This window comes from Chiloscyllium plagiosum, unplaced genomic scaffold (genome assembly GCF_037043375.1).
Source record: "Chiloscyllium plagiosum isolate Xiang-an unplaced genomic scaffold, Cpla_swu_hap1 HiC_scaffold_24, whole genome shotgun sequence".
In the NCBI taxonomy this organism is placed as follows: domain Eukaryota; kingdom Metazoa; phylum Chordata; class Chondrichthyes; order Orectolobiformes; family Hemiscylliidae; genus Chiloscyllium; species Chiloscyllium plagiosum.
Genome location: NW_028270162.1, coordinates 9,498,105 through 9,519,361, shown reverse-complemented (window position 1 = coordinate 9,519,361; position 21,257 = coordinate 9,498,105). Strand labels below are relative to the sequence as shown.

General features: G+C 39.2%; 1 protein-coding gene across 11 annotated transcripts in view; it reads right to left on the bottom strand.

Annotated features, from left to right (window-relative positions):
* arvcfb (ARVCF delta catenin family member b) overlaps positions 1-21,257 on the bottom strand; it is a 322,810-nt gene that overhangs the window by 102,766 nt on the left and 198,787 nt on the right. For all 11 annotated transcript variants that reach the window (XM_043715402.2, XM_043715409.2, XM_043715407.2 and 8 more), the window contains 2 exons: positions 8,349-8,507; positions 2,030-2,625 (listed from right to left, as the gene is read on the bottom strand). In XM_043715402.2, the coding sequence (XP_043571337.2) occupies positions 2,030-2,625; positions 8,349-8,507 (755 nt within the window). The remainder of the gene's footprint in view (positions 1-2,029; positions 2,626-8,348; positions 8,508-21,257) is intronic.

Here is a 21,257-nt window from a genome sequence, read left to right as displayed (position 1 = left end):
CAAATTTTCCAATTTTGAAGAAAGAACAGAGAAGAGGATAAGGATAATTGTTTTAATTTGTAAGTTTTCGTCTATCTATTAAATTAATTCTGAGTTCCTGCCAAACTTAATTTGAAGAATACAAATACAAACTGCTTAATTCAAAATCCATTAATCTAAATTATAGGATAATTGAAACCATTAAGTTTGAAATTACCACTTTGCTTTCTTAATTAAACTGCACATTTCACATTATTGGACAATTTAGGGGGCTTTACATTATCAGTAGACTGTATCATTAAGATAGGAGAGAAGATTGCTGAAACATCCTGATGCTTGCACAACCAAATCACTGATGAGAAACAAACACTGTTATGTGAACCATTAGGTCACCAAATTCCTCTTTTCATGTTGTCAACAGACAAAGCACCAAGCAGCAACCCTGCTATTCTTTAGAAAACCTTAATCCATTTAGGTGTCCAACTTTAGCTTCAAGGCATTGAGTATCAAATTAATCTCATGACTCCTGCCAACCAGATATCCCAACCTAATCTAGTCCCATTTGCCAGCACTTGGCCCATATCCCTCTAAACCCTTCCTATTCATATACCCATTGAGATGCCTCTTAAATGTTGCAATTGTACCAGTCTCCACCGCTTCCTCTGGCAGCTCATTCCATTCACACACCACCCACTGCGTGAAAAAGTGCCCCTGGGGTCCCCTCTCACCCTAAACCTATGCCCTCTAGTTCTGGACTCCCCGACCCCAGGGAAAAGACTTTGTCTATTTATCCTGTCCATGCCCCTCATGATTTTATAACCCTCTATGAGGTCATCCCTCAGCTTTCGACGCTCCAGGGAAAATAGCCTCAGCCTATTCAGCCTCTCCCTACAGCTCAAATCCTTCAACCATGGCAACATCCTTCTAAGCCTTTTCTGAACCCTTTCAAGTTTCACAACATCCTTCCAATACGAAGGAGACCAGAATTGCATGCAGTATTCCAACAGTGGCCTAATCAATGTCCTGTACAGCTGCCACATGACCTCCCAATGCCTGAACTCAATACTCTGACCAATAAAGGGAAGCATATCAAATGCCTTCTTCACTATCCTATCTACCTGTGACTCCACTTTCAAGGAGCTATGAACCTGCACTCCCAAGGTCTCTTAGTTCAGCAACACTCCCTAGGACCTTACCATTAAGTATATAAGTCCTGCTAAGATTTGCTTTCCAAAAATGCAGCACCTCGCATTTATCTGAATTAAACTCCATCTGCCACTTCTCAGCCCATTGGCCCATCTGATCAAGCTCCCATTGTATGCGGAGGTAACTTTCTTCGCTGTCCACTATTTTGGTGTCATCTGCAAACTTACTAACTGTGCCTCCTATGTTCACATCCAAATCAATTATTTAAATGACGAAAAGCACTGCACCCAACACTGATCCTTGTGGCACACCACTGGTCACAGACCTCCAGTTTGAAAAACAACCCTCCACTACCACCCTCTGTCTTCTACCTTTGAGCCAGTTCTGTATCCAAATGGCTAGTTTTCTCTGTATTCCATGAGATCTAACCAGTCTCCCATATGAAACCTCATCAAACACCTTACTGAAGTCCATATAGACCACGTCTACTGCTCTGCCCTCATCAATCCTCCTTGTTACCTTTTCAAAAAACTCAATCAAGGTCATGTCAAACATTATTTCCGTTTTGCAAAACTATATTGACCCTGTTTAATGGTATACAATCAATAAGGTATCAAAATACGTGCCATTTACGCAATAAGGAGTAATTAAATTGGAATGCAAACAGGTAGTGATAATAATAGGACACCAAACGATCATTTCTGACCCTCCTAAAATAATCATAAGCAAACAGTATAAAAGTGAAAAGGTGGAAAGGAAAGTGCAGGATGGATGGATCAAGTGCACCATTAAAAAATGGTCAAAATTATGTTGAGTTGCAGTAAGTCATAATTCAGCCGCTTACAATGTATTGCTCGTACAAGATGAAGGACTCCAGCCATCATTGCTGAAATCTAATTCTTACCTCCTTGGTCTTCTTCCATTAGCTCGTGTCGGCACCCTTCGACCTGCGGTGGAATAATCAGGTTCTGGCTCCCCATCTAATTCATATCCATCATCATCGGGTCCTAGACTTCTGTGGTCATCTTCAAGTCCATAAGGTTCTGGTTGGAAACGCTCTGGTTGAGATCGGCTCAGGTCAACACTGCCATCTGGCTGCACTTGCGGTTGGGCAACAGCATACTTGTTTCTACCCAGCAATGTGTAATTCTCATCTGGCCTATAGTTGTCTCGTGGCACAAAAGCATAGCGTGGGCGGTAATGTACACCTCGTGATAGGCTTCCATAGTTATCAGATACATCAGCAAATCCATCCTGACCAGTGTATGAACGGTACATATCATGGCGATTCTCGTATGCATCGGGATAGTTGGTATAGCCTCTGGTTAAAGTAGAATTTGCTTGTGGTGTAATATAACGGTCTCCATTTTTCATGTATCTTCTGTCAATAGAATCTGTACAACTGCCAGCAGGAGAAGACCCCTCTGCAGGCAATCCATCTGGCCCAAGTGGCACCTGCCGAACGGTTCGAGTTGTCACAGTTTTAACCACTTTAGTAACCTGCAAACAAATTGAATAAAAATGTTCAAGAGCATAAGGATTAACAAGAACTTCACAACAGTAGAGTAATACTAATCTCACCAGAAATTCAACAAAGAGAAACCAGATTTATTCAAGTGTTGGTAAGGCATAGATATTGATGTACAGCAGGATATAAACACTTGAATATGCTATTTATTTTAAACAATTCTCTGGAGACTCAAATGAAAGAATCATGCAAATGCTTCAAATGTACAAGGATTGATGTGAAATCAATTTATTGGTGAACACAAAAAGCAATCCAAAAGTTGCAAATATGCAGATGAATCAGATCAGGAAAAATGAATATTATATAGCAAAAACATCAAATAATGTAAACATTTTAATGGATTCATTGCAGTCTCTTAACCAAGTGGAAATTTTGATTTTCCAAAATATAATAATGTAGCTGAAGCTTTCAATCTATAACTAAAATTGAAACTGGTTTAAAATAAATAGAAAATCATCAGAAGTAGAGAATATTTCATATAAAAAGTGCTTTTTCTTCCCTTCGGTGGCCAAACCTATTCTCTTCCTGTACTCACAATGCCAACTCTTTGTTGAGCTATGTCTACTGTGGCTTTCCAGCATGCTTCATTTCAGGTACAAGCCTCAACTGCAGCAGGTGAAAATTGATCACAAACAAAATTTGAGATCCTTGGGCTGTACAGCAAAACCAATTAAGGCCTTTAGCAGCTGAGCTTCTGGGGGTAGCCCAGCACATTTTCAAAAACTTCATCTCTGACATTTTCAATTAAATAATCAGTTGGAGTTGAGAACGCTTGGGGAGGGATTTGAAGGCGAGTAACGGAACTGCATCTCCCGTCATACCATTACCTCTGAACGTGGAGAACAAACATCATCTGCGTCCTATAGCTGTTCATCCATTGTTCTAATTACAAATACAGCTGAGGCATGGATAACACTACAGCTGTCATGCTGCCCATTATTGTTGGATAATAAATTAATCATGTTCACTTTGAAGAGCAACTGTTCACATTCAGAATGCAAAATGAATAGCATGTTATTTGCTCAAATGTTAATATTAAAAGACTCAAGTTCGGAGCTGGAAGAATTGACTCAAACATTGTCACATATGTTAAAAAACTCATGCTTTGTTGATTCCAACATGCAAAAATAAAATCATCCCTTCAGAGACATCAGAATACTTCTCACAAATTAAGGTCTCACTACTGGGAAATTTAAATTCAATAATCTTACAACTATACATCCAACACTCAGTCTCAACTTAGTGTTGAGATGGTGAACGAACACAACATGGATTATGATGCTGCTAACCTGGCAATAGAATTAAACACCAAAGAAAAAAAAACTAATCTTGCAATTGACTATTTAAAACACATGAATGATGAGCAAACTTGGATTAATACTGGGCACGTAACAATCAGGATTTCCACAACAGGAGAAGGTGCACTGGACAACAATTTTGACAACCATCATTACCAAGCAGGAGTTGGCATTTCACAGGGTATGGAACTTTGATATAAGCTTATAAAAGCAATGCAGGGACTCTTGTGGTGCAGTCCCTACCTCTTGGCCAGGAGGCCTAGGTTCAAGTCGCACCTGCTCCAGAGGTATGTATAACATCTCTGAACAGGTTGATAAATTCCTAAGAAAGCAATGCAATCAAACCAATAAGACCCATGTGAAGGCCCAATGTTTCACTAATCAAGAGAGGTTCCTCTATTTCCAAATTAATAGCAGGATTATGATTATTGTTTTGAACATAGTTATACATCACAAAATCATTTCAAAGAGTAAACTCAAGCAGCACTGTATGTCATATGAGTATGTATAGATATCTGCCATTAATTAGTTCAAATATTACTTTCTAAATTAGCATTCTCTGCTTAAACCAACATGATTACTAGAATTTAAAATTACTAACTTGTAAAGAAACAAACCACTATGCACAAATATCTATCACTGATTCAAATCAGTGTAACGAGAACGATTCTGGAATATTACAAAGGTGCTTTATTTGATGTGCTGCTGAGATATAAAACAACAAATTGGGCTGTGATTTTTAGACCACCATTGAATGAACTGTCAACATTGAATAAGGAAGCTTCATACCAAAATGAACATTCCACAATTCAGAACATTGAACTGTACGTAATAACTTGCCTAAGAGCAAGGAGTCCATTAAGAAAGTGTGGACCTGGCATCAGTGAATAAAGCTGTGTCACAATGCCAGAGAGGGACATGTCATTCAGGGTGCAGCCATATTTGAATTTGTACAGCAATACATCTTGATTAATCTTCAGTCAGTTGCAACATGAGTGACAGCATAACTTCAAGCCAAGTCCTGGTTGGTTTGTTACTTAGAATGACATGGGGAGACATTAATAATGCCGTTTCAGCTGGACACAGTACAAAACAATTACATAAAGATCTCCAGGTCAGTATTAAATTGAAGCAGAATATGTTTGTGTGTTTTGCTTGTAAAGGTAATCCCACTAATAAACTCAAAAATATTCATGGGTTTCCACACTTGCTCAGTGCTCTCCCCTGCACCCTATCCTGTTCCAGGTCCAATGTGGAATAAAGTGTTGCTGGCTGTTTAAAAACAAATACTGCAGTCGCCAGTGGCAGGTGGAGACCTTATTGATAGCCAAGGCACAAGACTTCAAAAAGCGAGCATGTTACCATGGCAACGGGTTGTTCTTGTGGAAACCCATCACTAACCTTTGGTGAAGAAAAATGCTTCTTACAGAAATAGTATGTGGCCAACTAAATGCTTGTTTAAAGGATAAATCAAATGGCTGTTCTATATTTAGGCACATATACACTCCTTGGCTTCTCCAATTAATTAAAGACAGTGTTATGTGCAGAAATCTGCATGTTGACAGGGGGGTCACAACAGAAATACTGGATTCTGAGAGAAGAATGTAGTCAATTAAACTGGCTGTAATCCAGTACTGTGGCTCAGATTTTGGCAATGATAAACAAATGCCTAGCATAAGCGGTTGTTAAGCACATCTGTGCCAACAAAGACCACTGTGTTCAATCGTGCTCAAAAAGTACCTCATCTGATAAGCTACTTCTAACAAATGTCAATCGAAGACCAGTTTTGCTCAAGATATGTACTCACAACGTCATATATTATAGCAGGTACCCCTAGGCTCTCTGAATCAGAAATTACAAAACCCTCCGCTCCTGTCAGGACTTCATTCCAATCCAAGCTGTTCAGGGTTTTGGGACAGGGCTGAACATTCCCGTGTTGTGCAAAGCATTGTTAAGCCACTTATAACTGCATAGGAAGGTTCTGTGGAATGAGGAGGGTGGACTATATCTTTTCATTTTGGGCATTAAAAAAAAAAACGGAACTGAAATGAGAAGTATGTTTTAAAACCTGTGTTTGAGGGTGGTTTATGCTTTCAAAAGAAAGTAATCGTACATACATAGCAAGCATCACATCAACTATCGTTCAAATTGCAGTGATTTGGAGCCAAGGTGTACCAATGTAGCTTTTGCTGGCAAGTTGATTGGTCCATGGATTCATAACCAGTTATCGATGACAGAGACATTTTGCCTGTGATTAGTTCTCAGATTGCTGAGCAGCTTGGAGCTGGGAATAAGTTAGATAGAAAAGTGTTCAGTTCTTCCCAGTTCAGAAACAGTGCCGATGTTCTCTGCAGATAAAACTGACTTTAAAATTAAACAAAGCTCATCTTTCCTGCAACGGTTATTGTAAGCTGCAACTTTTAAGTTTAACAACTGCAATAACCGACACTTTAAAAGTTAGAGACTTTTTTTTTTAAGTGAAGCAACAATATTGTGTTTCTTACCGACCAGTGGAAATATCTGAAGAAAAATAAATGGAGCAACATGCTGGCCAACAGAAGAATCAAAGATCAGTTAACAACAGTACCGCGGAACAAAGACGAATTATATAGTCTTTCCAGTTGGTCCTCTCTGCCAATAACCTATTGTTCCCTATTCGACTGTATACGGGTGAGTTGACAGGGGATGAGGATTTTAATTTGCAGCATTATATGCCAGCAGTTTACTCGTAGCCAGAGTCTTATAATCAATACTAATCTCTTGTTGAGAATAGAAACAGAGTCCATGCATTCCATCAACCTGGGCCTGAAAGTCAGATAAATTGGCAACTTAGAGTACTTTATGAAATATTTTACTTTGGAGAATAGCAGGCCTATTTCCAGTACGCCATACCAGAAGTGTTGAAGTGTAGACCAGAATTTTGTGCTGCAAGAAATCAAACCTTCCTGTCATCATAGGGTTATTAGATTTTGAGAAACAAATAAAACTGGCATGTTTACCCTCCAAACTCCCAGAAGCATGCTGATCTTGAAGTTGCAGTAATCCAATTCCATAACATTAGCACAAAGAGCTCTTATTCCAGCAAAGCAAGACGACCTTAACACTAAATTATCACTTACTTCTCGAAGTAATAAGTTGCTAGCTCTGTCAATATCCAAATACTGAACAAGGGAACGCAAACTCTTACAAAACACTAGCAAAGGCAACATTTCAGATCAATTACAGGCCATACCTTGCATCCTGGGACTATCCCTATCATTTGCACACAAGGAAGACTATATTTGTAACACCATGCAAAGCACAATAATGGCTGTTCGCTCACCAAATTGTCAGTTCCCAGATATTTACTCAAATATAACTAAACATGGTCAAAAATGCCTCATTATAATGTTATTTCAGAACACACTGACTTCTTTTGAAACTAAATTAATTTTTCTTCCAACTTAATTAATGTCACTTTCTATCCCCATTGTGCTGAAACAAATTAGATGTCATCAGATATAATAAATACTGCCACATCTTAATTGGTAGTGTTATGGACTAGACCAGGCCACTCAAAACATTCTTAAGCAGGCAGCCCAGACCATAACTTTGCGATTTGTTTCGGCAAGTGTACAGTGAAAATTACCCGGATTAAGTTAGCGAGATTGACTACCAGGTTTAAATCAAACAAAAAAAAATCTCTTCACAAAATTACATAATAAAACATGAAGAACAGAATAACGCGCCCCTACAGAACTCAGTCTATCCAAACTAGACTTAAGTATCTGTTCCAAATATACACAACAGTACCTATAAGCAAACTTCCTTTTAAAACACAGTACTAAAAAAGGTCAGATGGCTTACAGGTTGAAGTTAGAGAGGCAGAGGAGAGAGTTTACACACAGCTCACTGTTGAACTCCCAACCTGTTCTGGACTGAACTAAATTGCTCAGCTAGAGAGCTGACCACTCCCCCTTCATTATACAGGTCACTTCTAAAACCTGACCACTTTGGCCTGAAGTCTCATCTGTTTACCTATAAAGAAAAGGCCTCAAAATCCTTTTCATCTCTGCACTAAACTAGACTGATCGGAGCCCGGCCTAGTGTATTACCCCTCTGAAAAAAAATCAAGGATAGAGTCTCCTTGAGCCAAGGAACAGCTTTTAGAGAAAAAAAACTAGCTCTGCATAATTTGCTCCCTTGACATACATTCTCAAGAAAACCAAAGAAAAAGAAAATATATGAAATTTGCTTCAGAGTAGCACAATAATTTTGGAATAGCAGGATAAAAATGTATCAAGTGAAGTAGCAGAGAAGGATGGATATACTGAAATGGGTGATTGTGAGAACAGTTGAGTGTGATCTCCATTGCTGTTAAAATATGGCATCTTAAGGGAAAAGCAAAGATTTTTTACCTTTGTTTCAGTCCGTCTTATAGTTCCATCATCCGATGTTACCACAGATACATGAGAGGTGGGAGTGCCTGGGTCCTCTTCAACTGTAACAGTTTCTTCCACCAACTCCTGCGGCTCCTGCATCGTTTTCTTTGAAGTTAGATTACTGGGGCTTTGTTCCTGCAAATTAAGCGTAATATGTTGTAAGCTGTGGCTAATTGCATAGCACATGTTGATTTATCTTTCTCAATATTTATTTGTGCTGACTTAAATCAGCTTTTTTGCTGGATAATGCAGGAAGTTCACTAAATTGAATTCAGAAGGTACATCACAGATTTCCACTTCCCCCCCCTCAGGAAGACCTAACCATCTCCCATGAATGAGGCCCTTAATGCCAGAAAATTAGCAATGTTACAGAAAAGGTAAAATGTAAATCATAAAATCATGGGGTTAGAAGTTCAGTTGCAAAATCGCTTAGACAGCAGAGCTACATGAAATAGTAATACACAAGGAAAGGGCTCATGGTTTTCTTTGGGGTGGGAGGGGGATGAGAAGGCGTTAAGATTAGCAAGGAGAGGGAATTAGCTGACAGGATGGAGCCAGCAGGGATATATGAGGCAGCTTGAAGTTAGGATTGAGTGCATCAAGGATCAGTGCTGAGGTCTCAGCTATTTACAATCTGTATTCATAACATACGTTGACTAAATGAAGCTCTATGGGGAGAAATGCTGCGAAGAGAAACAGGTTGAAAAGTGAGACAGATAGATTGAGTTTTTTTAATTCCTTCTGCTTGATGTTAGTGACAGTGGCTAGAACAAGGGAATGTAAAGGGATATAGAGTGTAGGAACGTAGAGTTGACATTAAAATCAGATCAACCATGATTTCGTGGAATAGCAGAGCAGGCTCAAAGGGCTGAGAGGCCAAGTCTGAAATATGTTCATGCAAACAAGGATCAAGGCTGAGATCAAGAGAGTTCGGTGTCTCAGGTCATTACTGGATGTGGAGGCAAGGAGAGGAAGTAGATTTGAAACCCAAGGTTAACCATGTTCATAGTGAATGGTAGATCAGAACTTAATGGACTGTATGGTCCTGTCTTGTTCCTAAATTATGTTCTTATACTGTGACCAGTATACTTTTAGTTCGACATTTCTATCTTCAAAATAAAAAATGTTTTCCATATTTGATTTAAGCTAACAGATTTATAGAGTTATAGTCATAGAGATGTACAGCACGGAAACAGATCTTTTGGTCCAACATGTCCATGCCGACCAGATATCCCAACCTAATCTAAAGAAATCATTTAGGTCCAATTTTGTAGCCGTCAAATATCTGAATTTCAAGCTCACAGGATGACTCTCAAAATGCCAGAGTCACCACCTGATTAACATGTGCGTTATCAGTCGACAACAGTCAGTAATATAGCTGAAAACAGTTCTATTTTAACTACCTGGCTCAGGAAAGTTTGCCCATGAATATTCAGCAACAACCCAAAAGATCCTCAAAGAATACCACCTTTACTTGCTCAGTATTTACTCGGCTTGTGCAGTAGACAGGATTGGCTCCTCTAACCATAGATGATCAATTAACAGTCACTACTCAGGAAAGATTGTGCTAATGCTCTAATATATTCATTACTATCCTAATAAGCTTCCAAATCTTTCTCTGCTACCAGTTAAAGTAGTACAACTGAACTAGTAAACACATTTTCCAAATAGTCATTTCTAACACCATGTTATTACGTTTACAAAAGCTGCTGGGGCAGTGAAGTTATAATTGGGAATATCTATAATCATATTCTAAATTTCGCAGTACTACAGCTCCTTCTTTATTGTTGCTAGGTAGGAATGAAATGAATGTATCAGTGAAATGAATGTATCAGTTAAATACTGCAAGTATTGCGTCAACCAAAACATCCAAGAATAACAGATTCAGTAGCATGAGTTGTGATGTTTCCTCCTAACAGCTCAAACAAACTTGTTCTAATCCCAGCATTTACTTGGCAGGTTTCCTCCTTGCCAGATTCTCTTACGTGCCATGTGGTCGGTATTAACGATAAAATTTCTCTCAGTCTCAACATCAAATTAGAGATAGCAAGTATGCAACAGGCTAATGACCAAGTGAAAATAAACTCCCAGGTTACATTACAATTCAAGAAAGAAAAGGTCGAAATGTTCAGATAGAGGATCTGGATCGGTGCAGGCTTGGAGGGCCAAAGGGCCTGTTCCTGTGCTGGAATTTTCTTTGTTCTTCTTTGTTTAAAATAATGATTTTACAATTCCTAAAACTTATACTTTCTGCACTCATTTTTTTTCTCATATGAGAACAACTGTTCCAATCAATATATTTCAGCACCACTACTCCAAGAACGCATAAAGGTACATAAATCCCTGGACGTGAGCAGGTGTATCAGAGAACTCTTTGGGAAGCTGGAAGTGATTACTGGACCCTTTGCTGAGATATTTGTGTCAGCAATAGCTGCAATTAAGACTGGAGGTTGGCTAACATGGTGCCACTATTTAAGAAAGGTAGTAAGGAAAATCCAGGGAACCGTACACCAGTGAGCCCGACATTGGTGATGGGCAAGGAGGCTAGTACAATTGCAACATTTAAAAGGCATCTAGAATGTGTATATGAATAGGAAGGGTTTGGAGGGATATGGGCCGCGAGCTGGCAGGTGGATCTAGATTGGGTTGGGATATCTGTCAGCATGGACAAGGTGGACAAGGTGTTTCTGTGCTGTACATCTTTGTGACTCTACGTTGTTGGAGGGACTCCTGAAGGACAGGGTTTATATGCATTTGGAAAGGCAAGGACTGATGAGGAGATAGTCAACATGGCTTTATACATGGGAAATCATGTCTCAGAACTTGGAGTTTTTTTAAAGTAATGGAGAGGATTCATGAGGGCAGAGCAGTGAACATTGGGGGGGGGGAGGGGGGGGGGTAAGATCCTGGGGAGTGTTGCTGAACAAAGAGACCTTGGACTGCAGGTTCATAGTTCCTTGAAATTGAAGTCACAGGTAGATAGGATAGTGAAGGCAGCATTTGGTATGCTTGCCTTTATTAATCCGTGCATCGAGTACAAAAGTTGGGAGGTCATGCTGCAGGTGTACAGGACATAGGTTAGGCCACTTTTGGAACACTGCATGCAATTCCGATCTCCTTGCTACAAGAAAGATGTTGTGAAACTTGGAAGGATTCAGAAAAGCTTGACAAGGATGTTGCCAGTATTAGGGGGTTTGAGCTATAGGGAGAGGCTGAAAAGGCTGGGGCTGTTTTCCCTGGTGCATTGGAGGCTGAGAGGTGACCTTATAGAGATTTATAAAATCATGAGGGGCATGGACACTGTTGTTATGTAGATGTGGGTGTACTGTATCTTTGAGAGAGTTAAAAGCTAGCAGAACTACCTGACAGCACCAAGTGTTCTGACCAAGATATAATGTAACATGTGGTCCAGTAGCTAGTGTAGCTGGCTGCCTGGAAACGACAAAACAGATTTGAATTAGGTCAATCTGTTTAAATTATGCCTCGAAAAATACTAAACTCCAACCAAGTTTGAGTTTAGTATATTGATATTCTATACTATCAATATATTGAAGGTCCCTGGGGTGGGAGAGTCCAAAACTAGAGAGAATAGGTTTAAGGTGAGAGGGGAAAGATTTAAAAAGGACATAAGTAAAGGGCAAACTTTTCACGCAGAGGGTGATGTGTGAAAGTAGTAGTGGTGGAGACTGGTATAATTACTACATTTAAAAGGCATCTGGATGGGTACATGTAAAGGAAAGATTTAGAGGGATATGGGCCAAATGCTGGCAAATGGGACTAGATGTATTTAGGATATCTAGTTAACATTGATCAGTTGGACCAAAGGGTCTGTTTCAGTGCTGCACATCTCTATGACTAACTTCTCAATTCCTTGAAACTTCCAAATTAAAACAAAATTGCAACCTCTTTTCCAGCCTCTATATTGAAGCCTTTTTCTCCAACTGTCCCAGAACATAATATACAAATGCAGAATAATTATTAAGCCTGTAGAGCACACACACACTCATCCCATTTATAAGACTGCCTTATTACAAACAGCAACATAAAAAAGGCCACTAATTTACAAAGTTTAATGGAGTGATAAATTATGACTACACACTCACTTGATTTCTTTTTAATATGTGTATGCACATAATATTAAGCAGATTAAAAAAGTCAGCTTTTTATCTCATTACCTACTTTTTCCCCAATTCTCAAAGTTTTGATTTGGAGATGCCGGTGTTGGACTGGGGTGTACAAAGTTAAAAATCACACAACACCAGGTTATAGTCCAACAGGTTTAATTGGAAGCACACTAGCTTTCGGAGCGACGCTCCTTCATCAGGTGATTGTGGAGGGCTCGATCGTAACACAGAATTTATAGCCGTAAATTCTGTGTTACGATCGAGCCCTCCACAATCACTGGATGAAGGAGCGTCGCTCCGAAAGCTAGTGTGCTTCCAATTAAATCTGTTGGACTCTAACCTGGTGTTGTGTGATTTTTAACTTTTCTCAAAGTTTGTTAGATTTTTATCACTTTATTTCAAATTATTTCAGAGATTTTGCAACTACTGTGCATGCTCGGGGTTGTCAACTAAGTTTGACTTAACCTCAATATACTTTTTAATATCCTATCATCTGAAAACACCAGTAAAAAGTGTTGAATGTCCCTTGCATTAAATCAGGGCTGTTCAGACACCAGATAATATAGCAGCTGGGCCATACCATAACAGTGCTTTCTTGGATTCAGAGAATAGTGGCACAGAATATTATTTAAAATATACAAGAACTTAACCAAAAGACAACCAGTTAAGAGCTCACTACTCTTGGTTAATTGTCCTTCTTGTAAACAATAACTACGGTATTAAATTTTTCTATTTTGCCCCAAATAGTAGCTATCAACAGGAAAACTTGTGCCCAACTGGTTATTACTCTTCACCACATAATTTGACTATACTTCAAAAGTAGTCAAAGGGTTGGAGATAAATAACAACTTTTGAATATTTCAATGTTAACGACAAACATTGTTTGCTTCATGCACACACTGAAAATATGGCAGTTTCTCCAAGATGCTATACTGTTTTCCATGTTTAACACCATTCGCACCAGTAACTGGAGAATGTCTCATTTCACCTTATCCAAGACTCTTGAGTCAAAGACAGAGCATGCTTCAATCTTGACATTAATTGCAGCATCCAAACCCAGTAAAGTCAGTATCCTAGTTTACCTAAATCCCAATCCTGCAAACTGAAAACAAGCTTGCTTATTTATTGAGATTAGCAACCCAATCAGAATCACTGCCAACCCAAGCTTTCATGTAAACAACTAATCGCACTTCCACATTCATGCTTAGCTTGTTTTTGTTTCAAAGGAAACAGCAGTTCAAACAATAGTATTTAATTCCTTCACAATCACACTTCCTGTTGGAACCCAGCTACTGACACTCCTACACTGATCATAAACAGTCGCTACGTTTTACACAGGATAAAACACAAGCAGCTCAGTTCAACCACAAAGAAGGCAATCACTGGAGTGAAATCTAGAAGGGTGGTAGAAGATTTTACTGGAAACAACATTCATAGTATCACTGCAATCAAAAATGGACTCAAATGGAAGAGAAAATAAACAGAAACAACTGTTTGGATCATTCGAAGCTGAGGAGCACAAGAAATGGAGGAGGAAATTAACCCAATATTGCAATGATTACTTGTATTTACATAAAGCCTTTAACAGTAAAGTATGCTCAAGTGCTTCAGGGGTTGCATTGTTTAACTAACTTGGATCCTAAAAGTTGCAACAGAGGTAGCGGACATATTGGTTGTAATTTTCCAAACCGCCTTGGATTCTGGAGTAGTTCTCGAGGTTTGGAAAATTGCCATGTGACATCCATATTCAAAAAGGGAGGGAAGCAAAAGGTAGGTAACTATAGGTCAATTAGCCTAACATCTTAGAAAATTGCTGGAACCTAATATTAAAGGGAACAGTGGCACATTTAGAAAATCACAACCTAATCCAAACAGAGTCAGCACGTTCCATGAAAGGGATATGATGTCTGACTATTTTAAGAGTTTTTTGAGGAGGTTCATAGTTCCTTGAAAGGGGAGTCACAGGTAGATAGGATAGTGAAGGTGGAATTTGGTATGCTTTCAGTTATTGGTCAATGCATTGACTACAGGAGTTGGCAGATCATGTTGCGGCTGTACAGGTCGTCGGTTAGGTCACTATTGGAATACTGCGTGCAGTCATGGTCTCCCTGCTATAGGATGGATGTTGTGAAGCTTAAAGGCTCAGAAAAGATTTACAACAATGTTGCCAGGAGAGTTTGAGCTATAGGGAGAGGCTGAACAGACTGGGGCTATTTTCCCTGAAGCGTTAGAGGCGGAGGGGGTGACCTTATAGAGGTTTATAAAATGATGAGAGGCATGGATAGGGTAAACAGACAAGGATGTTTTCCCCAGGATGGCCGAGTCCAAAATTAGAGGGCATAAGTTTAAGGTGAAAGGGAAAGATTTAAAAAGGGACCTAAGGGGCAGCTTTTTCACACAGAGGGTGGTGCGTGTATGGAATGAGCTGCCTGAGGAAGTGGTGGAGGCTGGTACAATTGCAACATTTAAAAGACATCCAGATAGGTATATGGATGGGAAGGGTTGAGAATCATATGGGCCAAACACTGGCAAATGGGACTAGATTTATTTGGGATCTCTGGTCAGCATGGACAAGTTGGACTGAAGGGTCTGTTTCTGTGCTGTATATTTATCTGACTATTCATAATTAAATTATTATTATTTGTGAGCTGGTACAAGTGGAGGTAAGCATTCTTAACTCTCCCTTAAGTACTTTGTCACTTTTGATTATTCATTTGACTTCAATTGGTATAGACTGAAAATAAGAAGCAAAGTAACATACAAAATCAGAAAGCATGTTAACTCTTTTCATCCACTGACAAGATACCTCCCACGAACCTGTCAGACACAAAAAAGGGTTTGAAAGATGAGAGGTTCACAGCAAAGAAAACAGGTCCAGTGAAAACAATGAGAACAAAAAGCAAGGAAGGTCAATTCCAGCTGCAACAATGGATGGGTGGAACACTGCCTACAGTTATCTTGTAAGAGAACGGAGTCAACAAAGAAGATCCAGAGACCACAGACAGCCTCCTTGTCTTGGCACAACAAGTTGTCACATCTTAAATGCAGGCACTCCTGCAGCATCTGCACAAACATCTTTGTCTCTTCAAGAAAGAAGAGCAAAGCAAAGATTGTGATCCCTGTCCTGAACTAGGAAAACTGCAGAGGTGGCAACAGCTATTGCAGTATCCCCCTCGGGACAAAGAGTTTTCCCATTTTGTCTTTGAGCTACTGCAGATCTCAGATCCAAAGTTAATGCATCTACCCTGAAACCCAATGTGATTTCAGATCTGGAAGAGAGTGACATTTAATTTGATGTTTCCAGTATGGTAACGGCAAAAGCAAAATGCAAAGATCGAAAGAGACCACTATATATTGCCAATCTCATCATGACATTTTACCATTTGAGCAGTGACAGTCTTTAAGCTGCAGGAGAAAATTAGCCACCCTTCAAAGCCATTCAATATGATCAGTTGCCATGATGGGTTAGAGTCAGCTATAATGGACAAAAATGGAATGTTCTGAAATCTGCAATGAGGTCAACAGGTTGACGTCCCATTACTGACATTGGGATCTAAGACCAATGTGCATCAGGTAATCATCAGAGAATTGTTCCGTGCTAACAAAGCCGCACTCTGATTCCTTACAGATAAAGGCCTACAGTACAAAGTGGACAAACTCACACCTGTCAAGAGTTTGGTCTGATCCTCAGCATTAGGAAAACAAATATCAAGGTTCAACACTGTACCACATATCCATCTTCTAATATCGTCAGTCGGGCACTGGAGATTGTTGATATCTTCACATTATCAGGTTCCACAAATATCAGCGGTCTGACAATTGATGATGATATCAACATGCACAATGCAACAGCGCTAACTGTTACATCTAAATGGGGAGAGAACACAGACAAGTACATAAACTTGACAGAGAACACAAAATTGCTAACCTTCCAAGCCTGGACCCTCAGCATACGGGTCAGACATGGATTAAGAGCTTTAAGATTTTTATGAGACATGATTTCCCAAGCACAAAGCCATGGTGACTATCCCTAATCAGTCCTTGAGTTTCCAAATGCATGCAAATCCCGTCTTTCAGAATCCCTTTCAAGTTAACCCACCACAGACGCAAGGCTCACTGGTTTATATTCCCTGGCTTTTCCTTACAGCCTTTTTTCAATAATGGCATCACTTTAGTCAACCTCCTGATTTCCAGCATGTCACCCATGGCAGTTGATGATACAAATATCTCAGCAAGGGACCTAGCAACCTCTTCCCTACCTTCCCACAAATTTCTGGGAAACACCTGATCAGGTCTTGGGGATTAATTTACCATTATGCATTTTAAGACATTCAGCACTTCCTCTTCTGTAAGATGAACTCTTTTCAAAACATCATTATTTATTTTGCCAAGCTCCCTAGCTTCCATGTCCTCCACAATCTTACAGGTGACCTTTCCTCCATAATGCATTTATTAGAAAAGTATGTCCGCTTCACAAAGAGATGAAACAAAGTTCCTACTGTTTAAGTTTGTACAAAGGAACGATTGTATTTCAAATCTGACATGGCACAACTTTTGAAACATCCATTTTACAACTACCGTATCAGCAAAAACCTGCAGATAAACATTAGTTCTCCTGCCAAACAGGGCAAAACCTTCTTGATTTTACTGCAGCAGGAATCAGTCAGATTTTTACTGTTGCAAATAGTAAAAGTCTGTTGACGAGTCTAGTAACGGTTTTCTTAAACTCTAACTGCACTAAGGAGTCAGAGAAACATCATGCTGAAAAGTCTGCTTCTCACATGACAAAAGTCTTAGCCAGAATCTAAGAACATGATGGGGGGGTACTAAGTTTCAAAAAGCTTTTCAAAAGCAAAACATACAAGATCCACAACAGATTGACCAACAGTACAGGAGTATGCTAAACACAAAAACCTCTTTGCATTAGTTACTTTACATATTTGCATTTGGAAAGTTCAGCAATGCACGAGTAATTCAAGATATCAAACACAATGAAAGACGAGGGCTTCAACTTATTGTCAGCCAATTGCTCCAAAAGCAAAGAAATGATTGGGTGCCAGTCAAACCACATTTGCCTGCCATTGATCCAGTGACCATTGCTAAACATCTGAAGCAAGAGACAGATTTTCAAGTGTCCTACAGTGAAGGCGGTGTTACAAATACAAATGAGCTCTAATTAAACCATTACAACCGTTTCTCTCAAGTTGGGTTAAGATTGTAGCCATTGAAACATATTCAAGCACAATCCTAGAGTTCATACAGAATCCATTTTAATAGCTTTGAGGTATTAAAAGGTTGAGATGTATTCTCACCTGAAGTGAAGAATTGAAAAAATTGGAAAAATTAGGACTGTTCTCCTTGGAATGATTATGACATGACATAACAGGAGGTTAAAATGAGTGCTTTTGTTGAGACAAACATTACTGCCTCTGGACATGAATTCAAAACCACTGATAAAAACTTGGGACGGCATAAGAATCCTCATTCAAATTTTCTAGGATCTGAAACAGCAATGAATGCCAATTCCATGAATCATTTCACAAGGTTTGGAACTTAAGGATGAGGGGCTCAGAGTGATGGACTAAAATCTGGTATGCAAAGCAAAGCTTGACTCTTCTTTCAAAGACCCAGTATATAAATAGCATGAGCACTTTTGTGGCACAGTGGTCGTATACCCACCTCTGAGCCTTGAGGTCTGCATTCAAGTCATATCTGCCCCAGAGGCATGAGAAACCATCAATGCACAGATTGATTCCAAAATATCTATAAACGACAACCCAAATTATTGCTTTCCTTGCTGCAAGTTTCTACGACTATGACAAGTGAAACAATTCAATAATTAAGTTCTGAATAAATACTACACCTTCAATCTGTTTAAATTGAAAACTGACTTTTGAAGAAACGTCAAAAAATCCTTTTCAGTATAATTATCATTCAACCGATGCAGATCAAAACTGTTGCATGTCTAAAAATATTTAAAGTGTTACTGCCTTTGTCAACCTCAAAGTGCTACCTGTTACATTCTTTGAAGATGCTTACAGCTGTCAAAATCTTTTTGAACTTGAAAATATTACTAAGTGCACCACCATATTGCATTTCAGGAAGTCAAAGAGTAATTTGACTCTTTAAAAATCACTTATTTAAAAAAAAAGAGTATCACAAACTGAACCCTAAAATGGGTCCTACTGGCTGGAAACATCCAATTTAGTTGCAAGTCAAAGCAATTCCACTCACTCAACGCCATGTGAAACTGTAATTAATATGAAAGCAGCTGCGGACTATAATAAAAAAATTCCACTGTCGATTGGCAGATTTTTACATTATTTTCCAATATTAATAGTTAAATCCTTCCCAGTTGGAAATTAGTTAAGAGGTAAACAAGTACAACTCTATTGTCCGATAAATGAATGATACATGAGTTTCAACTTGGAATTCTGCATTGTGGTTTCTGATCTGTACTTGGTAATCTGGAAAGTTGCTGACTGGTCAAATGGTTTAGAATGTTGGGAACTTAGCCTATCAGCAATCTATCATCTCATATTTTGGCAGAGAGTTAAAAAAACTGGAATTCCTCTTCATTATCCTCAATTTATCCCACTTAACTGTGGCAAACTGTGTGCGCAGAAATAGTAAAGTTTTAGGTTCAAAGTGCAAGGTTAACAAAGACTTGAACAAAACAAATTTGCACAGTTAAAATATCAGAAGTGAACAAGGATGACTTTCAACCTCACTTCTACAAGATGAGTCGTCATCCATTTTAGCAGAGCTATGGACCAGTTAAGAAATAAGTCCTCATTGTTGGGGGGGGGGCGCGGTGGCGGTGGGGAAGAAAAAGAAAGACACAGGCAGATTCAATTGAATTCAGCTAGGCTATGTGTGCTTTTACGAACACCACACAGCTAGTTTAAAAATCAGCCTTCTCAATGTGCGCCATAATATTTAATAAATTTAAACAATTTATTAAGGACTATGGTTACAGGACAATAAAAATAATAATTTTCAAAAGTGAACTGTAGGTTTCAAGGCTTCTGTTAATATTCCAGTGGATGTAGAGTATGTTGCTTGTAACTGTTTAACATTCCACACATCACTCAGGTTGAAGCACTGCTGTTTTGCTGCATGGTCTAGAGATGATGAACCACCTGAGGGGTTTATGAGCTCAGCAGTAACAAAGACACTGAATGATATCTCAAACAGGTATTTTGAAATAATTACAATAACATTTAAAAGCAGAAAATAAGAAATGAACAAGCAGCCAATCGCTTCACAATCTGAAAGAATCAATCCTGGACTCTATTCCACTTTTTATAATCCCTTAAAGGAAATGCCTACTTAAATATCAATACATAAGCAAACATCTGCAGATACTGGACATCCAAAAGAAATCCCAAAAAATGTTAAGACACTCAACAGGTCAGAAAGTATTTACCCTGTTCTTTCAGAAAGGTTACCAGCCTGAAATATTAACTGTCATCTAATAAATGCTACCTGAGTAGATAAGCATTTTCAGCATTTGCAAATTTTATACCAGCTTAAATGAATTGAATGATTTACTGTCACCTGTATTTTACAGAGAATGATAACAGTTAAAAAAGTGAAAAGCTTTAACTATTGCCATAATCTGGCACCATTTTGAATAGTTTAAGAATAAAAAGAATATAAAGACATAAGCGAAAGAGAGCCCAATTTCATTCTGCCACCTCTACCTTCAGCCAGCTCACCAACGACACCTGCACTACTGCCTGTGCCAAACACACCAATGTAGGAGCTGCCAATCTTCAGGTGCCATCTCTTCGCTGCTGGGCCCTCCTCGCTGATGTCACTGGGTCCCGTGCTGAACCTACACTCTCCCCAAAACCAGGAGTCCGTGGTTCTGCTGCCACGAGTCCCTGCTCTGGGCATACTATGGCTGCCGCTGCTGCCTCACCAATGTTGTAGTCCCTGCTCTGGGTCTACTGCAACCAGAGTCACTGGCTCTGCTGCGAGGCCACACTGCCACCTCACCAATAGTCCCATTCCGGCTGTCTTCCTCTGAGATGTTGCCTTCTTTGACAGGAAAAGACAACAAAAGAAAGAAAGGAGAAAAGAATAAGCAAGAAAGGACTGGTCTGGTGTAGACAAGCTGAAGAGCCAGAATGCTGCCTACCTTGCTGGCAGTCAAGAGGTAATAAAACAATTTTGAATATTCTCTTAATGCAAACACGAAATGTTGCTCATTACCAACGATTCATCTTTTTCTCTCAATCTAAATGAACAATAAAAGACAGTGATTTTGATCTTGGGCTCCACCTAGAACCGTGTGGAGAAGATGAGCCATTCCAGTCAGAAAGAGCGAGAGACAGAGAGAGATGGGCCCAAAACAATACTTTTAAAACATGTCCCTTAACAACACTTTCCCCTGGAATTAGTACTCCCAAGATGTGTATTTGCTATTCAACAGATTAGACAGCTAACTTACATGCCTGTTTAGACAAAACGGTCAGTGGAGTTTTCCAAAGACATGGCTGTTTTAAAATGGAATATAAGCACACAATAATGTCAGAGGCTCAGCATAGAACCATCTTATCTGAAGTCATTCAGTTGTCACATTGCAAATTGTATCACTATTGTGCAGTCAGAAGTGAAGCTAAATGATTCCAATATGCTTCACAAGAGCATGAAAAACTGAACTGTGTCATTTAGCCACTTAAGGTAATGTTAGGCCAGAGTTTGGTTGAAAGGGGGGTGGGGTGGGAGGGAGATTTTAAAGGAGGACTTTTAG